This window comes from Pongo abelii, chromosome 10 (genome assembly GCF_028885655.2).
Source record: "Pongo abelii isolate AG06213 chromosome 10, NHGRI_mPonAbe1-v2.0_pri, whole genome shotgun sequence".
Taxonomy (NCBI): Eukaryota; Metazoa; Chordata; class Mammalia; order Primates; family Hominidae; genus Pongo; species Pongo abelii.
Window position 1 is genome coordinate 121,681,237 of NC_071995.2, and position 11,806 is coordinate 121,693,042.

At 45.1% G+C, this 11,806-nt stretch overlaps 1 protein-coding gene across 3 annotated transcripts in view; it reads left to right on the forward strand.

Moving 5' to 3' along the window:
* The window catches only part of CCDC62 (coiled-coil domain containing 62), a 52,631-nt gene extending 41,235 nt beyond the window's left edge, over positions 1-11,396 (forward strand). The window contains exons 12-13 of one of the 3 annotated variants that reach the window (XM_024256649.2): positions 8,191-8,284; positions 11,285-11,396. In XM_024256649.2, the coding sequence (XP_024112417.2) occupies positions 8,191-8,244 (54 nt within the window). In that variant the 3' untranslated portion in view covers positions 8,245-8,284; positions 11,285-11,396. Of the gene's footprint in view, positions 1-8,190; positions 8,285-11,281 lie in introns of those variants that run through there. The other 2 variants (XM_054528374.2, XM_054528373.2) reach the window with 2 other exon arrangements.
* Positions 11,397-11,806: the final 410 nt, after the last annotated feature.

Genomic DNA, 11,806 nt, shown 5'->3' on the forward strand with positions numbered 1-11,806 from the left:
TCTTCCCACCTCAGCCTGAGTAGCTGGAATTACACGTACACGAAACCACACCCAGCTGATGTTTTTATTTTTTGTAGAGACACGGTCCCACAATGTTGCCCAGGCTGGTCTCAAACTCCTGGGCTCAAGCAATCCTCCTGCCTCAGCCTCCCAAAGTGCTGGGATTACAGGTGTGAGCCACTGCGCCTGGCCTGGCTTTTCTTAACAGTGTCTTTTAAAAAGCGAAATTTAAAATTTTGATTACGTCCAACTTAACAGGTTTTGTTTTTTTTTTTTCTTTTTTGAGACGGAGTCCCGCTCTGTCGCCCAGGCCTTGGTGCCAGTGGTGCGATCTCAGCTCACTGAAAGCTCCGCTTCCCAGGTTCACGCCATTCTCCTGCCTCAGCCTCCCGAGTAGCTGGAACTACAGGCGCCTGCCACCACACCCGGCTAATTTTTTGCATTTTTTGGTAGAGACAGGGTTTCACCATGTTAGCCAGGATGGTCTCCATCTCCTGACCTTGTGATCCGCCCGCCTCAGCCTCCCAAAATGCTGGGATTACAGACGTGAGCCACCACACCCAGCCTATTCTAGTAGTTTTTTTGTAGAGTCCTTAGGATTTTCTACACAATCATATCATTCATGAATAGAGACAGTTTTATTCCTTTTTCCAATATTTATGCCTTATTTCATTTTCTTCCCTTACTGCTCTGGCTAGGACCTCCAAATGAGTGTTGAATAGAAGGAGGGGAGCAGACATCTTTGCCTTATTTCACGAAATGCTCTCTGATGGCATTTCTTGCTTAGTCCTTTTTCAGATTGGTATTTTGTTAGATTCAGAGTTCCCTGGAGCAGTTTCTATGTGCCGTGAGTAGATCCAAAACTAGAACATTAATCATTTTAGAATCAAGATGGTCATTGCCATGAGCCTAAACAGGTAGTTGCAGAGATTACCTTAAAGCAGAACAGGATCCAAAAATAGAAATTTTTCAAAGTATACCATGAGTGCCATATAAGCTTTTCAAAGTGGAAATCGTGATGGACTCTGGTGTTTCCTAGGAAGGTTTCTTCTTCACAAGCTGTCTCTGAGGCATTAGTGAAGCATTGCATTTATATTGGGGCAGAGGAAGGTTTTTAATGACAAAACTATTTTGGTGCTTAGCTATCCCTTTAAATGTATGCAGTGAGGCTGCTTCTTCCCCTGTGTCTGGGGAGAACCTTTATGACTTTTCTGGTCATTCTTTGGCAGCTATTTCTTTAAAATACATTTTTTAAATTGAGATATAGGCCAGCCATGGTGGCTAATACCTGTAATCCCAGCACTTTGGGAGGCCAAAGCAGATGGATCACTTGAGCCAAGGAGTTTGAGACCACTCTGGGCAACATTGGGAGACTCCACCTCTACAAAATAAATTTTTTTTTTAATTAGCTGGACACACTGCCATGCACCAGTAGTCCCAGCTACTCAGGAGGCTGAGGTGGGAGGATCACTTGATCCTGGGAGGTCAAGACTGTGGTGAGCCATAATCTTGCCACTGCACTCCAGCCTGGGTGACAGAGTGAGACCCTATATCAAAAAGAGAGAGAGACAGAATTCACATTTTATTATTTACATACAGTTCACCCTTCTAAAGTGTACAGTTCGGTGGTATTTTTAAATCATATTCATAAAATCATGCAGCCACTACCCCTATCTAATTCTAGAATATTTTAATCACCCCAAAAAGAGACCCCACATCCACAGCCACTGGTTATCACAATCTACTTTCTGTCTCTGTGGATTTGTTGGACAGATAATTTTAATCAGAATTTGTTGAATAGAATTCATGGGATCCATGAACTTTGATGGAATAAAGATTACATGCCAGTTTATTTTTATTTTTTAATTTTATTTATTTATTTATTTATTTATTGTTTTGAGACAGAGTCTTGCTCTGTCACCCAGGCTGGAGTGCAGTGGTATGATCTTGGCTCACTGCAAGCTCCACCTCCTGGGTTCACACTATTCTCCTGCCTCAGCCTCCCAAGTAGCTGGGACTACAGGCGCCTGCCACCACGCCTGGCTAATTTTTTTTTTTTTTTTTTTTTTTTTTTTAGTAGAGATAGGGTTTCACCATGCTAGCCAGGATGGTCTCGATCTCCTGACCTTGTGATCCACCCGCCTTGGACTCCCAAAGTGCTGGGATTACAGGCATGAGCCACCATGCCTGGCCTATTTTTTTATTTTTATTTTATTTTTGAGATGGAGTTTCACTCTTTCCTCCACTTCCCGGGTTCAAGCGATTCTCCTGCCTCAGCCTCCTGAGTAGCTGGGATTACAGGTGTGAGCCACCATGCCTGGTTAATTTTTTGTATTTTTAGTATACAGAGTTTCACCATGTTGGCCAGGCTGGTCTCAAACTCCTGACCTCAAGTGATCCTCCCAACTTGGCCTCCCAGTGTGCTGGGATTACAGGCGTGAGCCGCTATGCCCGGCCCAAATTCACATTTTCCAAACAAGCATTATAGCAACAGATGTCTCTGTCCTCGTGGCTTCAGGTTGTTCTCTCAACCTCTTCGTTAGGGTTTTATGTCAAATTCCTGAGATATAATCAATCACTCCCTCATTTTTGTCCTGCTAGCGTAGCTCTGCGTGTGTGTGCCTGCATGTGTGTGTGTGTGCATGCATGCATGTGTGTGTGTGTATCTGCCTCCATCAGAGTGCACGTCAGGTAGCCAACAGGTGACTGTGTCCATGACTCCTGCTCACTGTGAGCGCCTCAGGACCCTTCTCCACCTTGGCACCCTAGCTGCAGCACCCAACATCTGCCACAGGGGGTCTCAGGGCCTACCTTGAATGGAACTGACAGGAACATGCAGAAAAAAGACAAAGCTGGCCAGGTGCAGTGGCTCACACCTATAATCCCAGCACTTTGGGAGGCTGAGGTGGGAGGATCACTTGAGGGCAGGAGTTCAAGTTCTGCTGGGGCAACATACCAAGACTTTGTCTCTACAAAAATTCAAAAATTAGCTGGATATAGCCGGGCGCGGTGGCTCACGCCTGTAATCCGACCACTTTGGGAGGCCGAGGTGGGCGGATCACGAGGTCAGGGGATCGAGACCATCCTGTCTAACACGGTGAAACCCCGTCTCCACTAAAAATACAAAAAAATTAGCCGGGTGTGGTGGCGGGCGCCTGTAGTCCTGGCTACTTGGAAGGCTGAGGCAGGAGAATGGCGTGAACCCAGGAGGTGGAGCTTGCAGTGAGCCAAGATCGCGCCACTGCACTCCAGCCTGGGTGACATAGCGAGATTCTGTCTCAAAAAAAAAAAAAAAATTAGCTGGACGTGGTGACCTATGACTGTAGTCCTGAGTACTTGGGAGGTTGAGGCGGGAGGATCGCTTGAGCATGAGGTCAAGGCTACAGTGAGCTATGATCACACCACTGCACTCCACCTTGGGCCATAGAGTGGGATACTATCTAAGAAAAATATAATAAAATTAGCTGGGCACAGTGACTCACACCTGTAATCCTAGCTCTTTGGGAGGACCGCATAGGAGCATTGCTTGAGCCTGGGAGTTCGAGACCAGCCTGGGCAAGATAGTGAGACCCCATTGCTAAAAAATAAAAATTAGCCAAGTGTAGTGGCTCACGCCTATAGTTCCAGCTACTCAGGAGGCTGAGGTAGGAGGATCACGACTTTGAGCCCAGGAGTTCGAGGCTACAGTGAGCCATGATCACACCATTGCACTCCAGCCTGGGCAACAGAGCAAGACCCTGTCTCAAAAAATATATTTTTTTGAGAGTGTTTGAGCTAGAAAGAACCAGAAGAGATATCTAATTCCAACCTTACATTTTACAGGAAGGGAAAAATGACCGAATCTCTTTGGTCAACAAAGTACAGCTAGAATCAGAAAATCATTTAATTGGAAAAACTGTTGGCTCCAGATATCATACATTTTCTGGTGCATTAACTGATTCTAGAGATATTGGGAAGACAGAATTTAAATAAAAGGGATTTACCTGGCAACATGCTTTACAAACTCCTCCCTCCATGCCTTTGTACTGAGTACAGCTAGGTACCAAAAAAGCAAATAATTTTGTTTAAAAATTCTTAATTTCTGCAATAAGGAAGCAGGGTAAAGTTCTGAGCAGCGTGTGTGCTTCTCCAGGGCTTTGCCATCTGTCGCTACAGACAAGGGTCGCAATTCAGAGCCTTGCTGTGAGACAGGCACTCTCCCACGTTGCCAGGGAGCATGAAATGATTCAGTCCTCTTGGTGGGGAAATTGGCAGTGTTTTCTAAAAATCACTGAAGAACTGACGCTTTGACGATGCAGTGTCACTTTGGGAATCTCTCCCACGGATACTTCTGCATGTGTATGAAATGGCATAGGCACACATGTTTCTTTGCAGCATTGCTTTACAATAGCAAATGGTAGGAGGCCACCCAGTGTCCAGCAAAAGGGAACCGAGGGAATAAGCTGTGGTCCACCAACACGGTGGAGTTCTGAGCAGCCATAGAACAGAATGAGGTGCTCTAGGATGTGGAAATATTTCCAGATATATTGCTAAGTGAGAAACATGCAAGATACTGAAGGTTCATATGGCATTCCACATACATAAGGAGATGGCCAGGAGCAGTGGCTCACATCTGTAATCCCACCACTTTGGGAGGCCAAGGCGGGAGGATTGCTTGAGCCCAGGAGTTCGAGACCAGCCTGGGCAACATAGCTAGGCCCTGTCTCTACAAAAAAAGGTTTTTAAAAACATTAGTGGGGCATGGTGGTGCACACTTGTAGTCCCAGGCACTCGGGAGGCTGGGACGGGAGGATCGCTTGAGCCCAGGAATCTGAGGCTGCAGTGAGCTGTGATTGAGCAACTGTATTTCAGCCTGAGCGATACAGCAAGATCCTGTCTCAAAAAAAAAAAAAAAGAAGAAGAAAAGAAAGAGGATGGAAATAAGAATATATATTTGCACAAAGACACAGTGGAAAGATGATATAAATTTTACCAATAGGAGGCATGAGGGATGAGGCAGAAGCGGGACTTCTCAGTTTATACCTGTTTTTATTATTTTGATTTTTAAACTATTCAAGAAAAACTCCAATAATTTAAAAATAGACAAAGGAGAAGAAAGGAGCGAGAGTAAGAGGAAGCACACAGCTGAGCACATTGCCTCATGGCGGGCTTCCTCCTTGCCTCGAGCGTAGGGGTGAGGAGCGGACCCTACCATAAACTGAGCTTGGAGTTGTGCCTGCTGCGTGGGCCTGGCCGTCCTTATTGCTGGCTTGAGATGGTTGGTGTTACCTGTTGGGGCTCTTGGCCTTTCTCGTGGCAGGCTGATAAAGCCTGCAGATCCCTTTTAGAATGAAGTTTTTAAACGAATAAGAGAAAATACATAGCATGGTAGCAAGGCACAGTGGTTCACGCCTGTAATCCCAGCACTTTGGGAGGCCCAGGCAGGCAGATCACCTGAGGGCAGGAGTTCCAGACCAGCCCATCCAACATGGTAAAACCCCCTCTCTACTAAAAATACAAAAATTACCTGGGCATGGTGGCGTGTCTGTAATCCCAGCTACTCGAGAGGCTGAGGCGGTAGAATTGCTTGAACCCAGGTGGCGGAGGTTGCAGTGAGCCGAGATCGCACCACTGCACTCCAGCCTGGGCAACAGAGCGAGACTCTGTCTCAAAAAAAAAAAAAAAAAATCAGATGGTAAAATACATGGGCAATTTGCATAGAGAGGAAGCAGCATGAGTAAAAGCACAGAGGCCTGGAAGCACCCCTGGGTGCCCCTGAGGAACCGTGAGGGATCCCAGCGTGGCTGGAATGCAGGCCACACAGGCAGGAGGAGGTGAGGAGGTGGGCTCACCTACAAGCCAGGGGTCACCACGGAATGCACCGGAGTCTTTCAGACATCATCTCCCCTTCGTTCCTCCCCCTCACCTCTCCACTCCCCTCCTTCCTCTTTTCCCCACCCAGACACCTAAGAAGGCTAACGAGGCACCGCAGCACTTAGAGTTGCTGATGCTTAACTACTGACCATTGTTTTCAACAGGGCTCACTTAGAGATCACTGGATCGGTGCCTGTGTTAGGACTGACAATGAGCCAGTCATATCTGGGCATTAGCTGATGGCCAGCGTTTAGCTGTAACACACACGGTAAAGCAGACAGAGAAGTCCTTCCAGATTAGAGACAAAGGGGACCCCACACATGAATGGGAAGTCAAGAAGCCTTTGTTGGATGGATGGATGGCAATTGTATGCAGTCACTTCATTATATTTTATTCATTCCCTAAGGTCTTATTTATTTATTATTTTCTGAGACAGGGTCTCACTCTGTCGCTCAGGCTAGAGTGCAATGGCACGATCATGGCTCACTTCTGCCTCAAACTTCCAGGCTCCAGCGGTCCTCCCACTTCAGCCTCCTGAATATCTGGGACTACGGGTGTGCGTCACCACACCTGGCTAATTTTTTCTAAGTATATTTTTTGTCTCCCTGTGTTGCCTAGGCTGGTCTCAAACTCCTGGGCTCAAGAGATCCTCCCACCTCAGCCTCCCAAAGTGCTGGGATTGCAGGTGTGAGCCACTGCGCACAGCCACTAAGGTCTTTTTTAAATTGACAAATAATGATTGTATATATTTATAGTGTATAGTGCAATGTTATAATATGTATATAACATAGTAGAATGATTAAACCAGCTGCGTATCTATCACCTCACATACTTATCATGTCTTTGTAGTGGAAAGATTTAGAACCTATTCATTTAACAATTTTGAAATATATCATACATTATTATTGGCTGGGCACAATGGCTCACACCTGTAATCCTAGCCCTTTGGGAGGCTGAGGCGGGAGGATCACATGAAGCCAGAAATGGGCAACAATGGGATACCCTGTCTCTATAAATTTAAACACACACACACACACACACACACACACACTACATTATTTATTTATCTTTTTTTTTTTTCTGAGACAGAGTGTCACTCTGTCACCAGGCTGGAGTGCAGTGGCGTGATCTTGGCTCACTGCAACCTCCACCTACCAGGTTCAAGCGATTCTCCTTCCTTTCAGCCTTCCAAGTTGCTGGGACTACAGGCGCGTGCCACCACGCCCAGCTAATTTTGGTATTTTTAGTAGAGACAGGGTTTCACCATGTTGTCCAGGATGGTCTCGAGCTCTTGACCTTGTGATCCGCCTGCCTCGGCCTCCCAAAGTGCTGGGATTACAGGCGTGAGCCACCGCGCCGGGCCAGTGCATTATTATGAACCATAGTCGTGGTGCTATGCAGTAAGTAGATCACTAAAACTTTTCCCTCCTGTCTAATCGAAACTTTCTACCTTTGACCAGTAGCTCCCCTTTCCCCATCCACTCCCTCCCCAGGCTCCTGGTAATCACTATTCTGCTCTCTGCTTCTATGAGTTTCACATTTTTTTTTTATTTTTTGAGATGGAGTCTCGCTCTGTCGCCCAGGCTAGAGTGCAGTGGTGGGATCTCGGCTCACCGCAAGCTCTGCTTCCCGGGTTCACGCCATTGAGTTCCCCATTTTTTAGATTTCACATGTAAGTGAGATCAGGCAGTATTTGTCTTTCTGTGCCTGGCTTCTTTCACGTAGCCTAATGTCCTCCAGGTTCATCCACGCTGTTGCAAATGACAGAATTTTGTTTGTTTTTATGGCTAAATATTATTCCATTGTGCGTATATGCTACGTTTTCCTGATCCACTCATCTGCTGACAGGCACTTATGTTGCTTCTGCATCTTGGCTGCAGTGAAGATGGAGTGGAGTGCAGATATCTCTTCATCTAATATCTTTTTTTCTTTTTTTTTTTTTTTTTTTTTGAGGCAGGGTCTCACTCTGTCCCCCAGGCTGGAGTGCAGTGGCATGATCTTGGCTTACTGCAACCTCCACCTCCTGGGTTCAAGCAATTCTCCCACCTCAGCTTCCCAAGCAGCTGGAATTACAGGTGGGCGCCACCATGCCCAGCTCATTTTTGTATTTTTGGTAGAGATGAGGTTTCACCATACTGGCCAGGCTGCTCTTGAATTCCTGATCTCAAGTGATCCGCCCGCCCTGACCTCCCAAAGTGCTGGGATTATAGGCATGAGCCACCGCGCCCAGCCTCATCTAACGTCTTTTAAAGGCATTCCTGCTATATTTGTGTTTAGTCTTCTTAAGAATTTTCTAGTTTCTCTATCCTGGATACTAATCTGGGAGTTGTTTTCCAGAAGTCAGAGGTCCCAGAAGAGTCAGCTCAAAAAAATACCTTTGTCAGTTATTGAAGGAAACAAAAGGCAACTTCAGTATTCATCGTGATCACGAGTAAGTCACCTTTGCTTATCTCACCTTATATCTCAATTAATATTTAATAAGTAACTTGGGAACATCGATAACGTTGAGTCAAGGCCATGCATTTGTTTGACTTGTAATACTTTCTCTTTTGCTCGACCGATTTATGCATACTTCTAAATTTAATCAGAGTAAAATGTCAATTACTTGCAAATAAATGCAGATCAAAAAGTTCTCCTGCACTCCAGCCTGGGAAGACAGTGAGACCTTGTCTCTTAAAAAATAAAAAGGCCAGGCGCGGTGGCTCACACCTGTAATCCCATCACTTTGGGAGGCTGAGGCAGGTGGATCACGAGGTCAGGAGTTCGAGACCAGCCTAGTCTGTCTCTATTAAAAATACAAAAATTAGCCAGGTGCAGTAGTGGGCACCTGTAATCCCAGCTACTTGGGAGGCTGAGGCAGGAGAATTGCTTGAACCCAGGAGGCAGAGGTTGCAGTGAGCCAAGATGGCACAACTGCACTCTAGCCTGGGCAACAGAGCAAGACTCTGTCTCAAAAAAAAAAAAACAACAGTTATTATTCTCAATACCTAGAATTTTAAATCTAGGGAAGTGAATACATAGACACAGCTTTAAAAATCAGAATCTAATATGAAAAGATGCTCAACATCACTAATTATCAGGGGAATGCAAATCAAAACCACAATGCGGGCCCGGCTCAGTGGCTCATGCCCGTAATCCCAGCACTTTGGCAGGCCAAGGCGGGTGGATCACTTGAGGCCAGGAGTTCGAGACAAGCCTGGCCAATATGGTGAAACCCCGTTTCTACTAAAAATACAAAAATTAGCCAGGTGTGGTGGTGGGCACCTGTAATCCCAGCTACTCGGGAGGCTGAGGTAGGAGAATTTCTGGAACCTGGGAGGCGGAGGTTGCAATGAGCCAAGCTCGCATTCCATTGCACTCCAGCCAGGTGACAATAGTGAGACTCTGTCTCAAAACAAACAAACAAAAAAACAAACAAACAGAAAAACCACAATGCAGTACCACCTTACTCATGCAAGAATGGCCATAATTTAAAAATCAAGAAATAATAGATGTTGGCGTGGATGTGGTAAAAAGGGAACACTTTTACACTGCTGGTGGGAATGTAAACTAGTACAACCACTATGGAAAACAGTGTGGAGGTTATCCTTAAAGAACTAAAAGTAGAACTCTGATTTGATCCAACAATCCCACTACTGGGTATCTACGTGGAGGAAAAGTATATGAAAAAGACACTTGTACACACATGTTTATAGCAGCACAATTTGCAATTGCAAAAATACAGAACCAGCACAGATGCCCATCAATCAACTAATGGATAAAGAAAATATGGTATATGGGCCAGGCATGGTGGCTCATACCTATAATCCCAGCACTTTGGGAGGCCGAGGCAGGCAAATCACCTGAGTTTGGGAGTTTGAGACCAGCCTGGCCAACATGGTGAAACCCTGTCGCTACTAAAAATACAAAAAATTAGCTGGGTGTGGTGGTGCATGCCTGTAATCCCAGCTACTCAGGAGGCTGAGGCAAGAGAATCGCTTGAACCCGGGAGGCGGAGGTTGCAGTGAGCCGAGATCGTGCCATTGCACACCAACCTGGGCAACAAGAGTGAAACTCAGTCTCAAAAAAAAAAAAAAAAAAGAAAAGAAAAAAATTATAGCTGAAAAAAAATCAGAATTAATGTTTCAGCATTTCATCTGTCTGTCCAGAAAGAAGTTTTTTGTTTGTTTGTTTGTTTTTGAGATGGAGTCTTGCTCTGTCACCCAGGCTGGAGTGCAGTGGTGCAATCTCAGCTCACTGCAACCTCCACCTCCTGGGTTCAAGCGATTCTCCTGCCTCAGTCTCCCAAGCAGCTGGGATTACAGGTGCGCATCACCACGCCTGGCTAATTTTTTTTTTTTTTTTTTTTTTTTTTTTGAGACAGAGTTTCGTTCTTGTCTCCCAGGCTGGAGTGCAGTGGCGCGATCTCGGCTCACTGCAACCTCCACCTCCCGGGTTCAAGCGATTCTCCTGCTTCAGCCTCCCAAGTAGCTGGGATTACAGGCATGTGTCACCATGCCCGGCTAATTTTTTTTTTTTTTTTGTATTTTTAGTACAGACGGGGTTTCGCCATGTTGGCCAGGCTGGTCTCGAACTCCTGAGCTTAAGTGATCTGCCCGCCTCGGCCTCCCAGAGTGCTGGGATTAAAGGCGTGACCCACCACGCCTGGCCAAGAAGTCTTTATGTGGAGTAAAGCTTTATAGAAGTTTTACATGAGGTAGCTGGGCACGGTGGCTCACACCTGTAATCTCAGCACTTTGGGAGGCTGAGGTGGGCGGATCGCCTGAGGTCAGGAGTTTGAGACCATCCTGGCCAACAGGGCGAAACCCTGTCTCTACTAAAAATACAAAAAAAAAAAAAAAAAAAAAAAAGCCGGGCATGGAGGTGCATGCTTGTAATCCCAGCTACTGGGGAGGCTGATGCAGGAGAATGGCTTGAACCCAGGAGGCGGCGGTTGCAATGAGTGGAGATTTGGCCACTGCACTCCAGCCTGGGCGACAAGAACGAAACTCCGTCTCAAAAAAAAAAAAAAAAAAAAAAAAGTTTTACATGGGGTAAAATCTTCATAAAAACGTTTATTGACCCAGTAAGCACTTTCTGGATTTGTGTTTACTTCTATCAAACCTGCATTTCATATGCGGTTTCCTCAGAACCCAGTTTGATAAGCTAAAGCGTACAGGCATTTCAGATCTTTTCAAGGTAAGCATATCAGCGTTTCAAAGACTCTGGGGAAGCAGGGAGCCTGAGCAGCGCCATCCCCGCCCCCATCCCTCCTCTTCTCTCCCCTCCCTCTCTCTGCTGAGTTTTCATATTTATAGTATTTTGCATGTCCTGATGCTGATGAAAATCAGGATGTACAGTTAATATTTTAGATGCCAGGAGCTTATATCATGCTCTCCAATGTTAATTGATTGTATTTTATTAACGTCGTGTTTTCTTCATCCAAAAGCAGATTTCTCATCTATGTGGAAGGCAGAAAGCAGACACCAATACTCAATGAATACTTAACCGTAAAACTGAAAGAGGATTGTAGTTCTTCATAAACAGCACTTAATTCCAGCTGGGATCAGAACTAGAAAGTTAATTTTTAAACATCTACACTTTATTTTCAAATTAACCATTTTTGTGTTGAAGAAATATTTTCATGTGTAAGAAAGTAGACCTTATTGTACATATAAAAACTTGAAATTATGCTAAGAATGAAAAAGACTTCTCTGTAAAGATACAGACTACAGTTAGAGAAGCTCTTTAAAAATGTGAACCTCAAATAGAGAAAGAACCCCTGCATAGAAAGTGCTGTTTTAACTATCTGATTTTTTAAAAATCTGTGCATATATTTAAATTCTAAATAATAGCTTATCAGAGTCAGCTCAAAATATATGAGAAATAGTATTCTCTCATGGTTTTAGTTCTTGACTTTGCTGTGTAAATAGACATAAGGTGCTTTGATATAAAATATAAAATGTAACTGGAA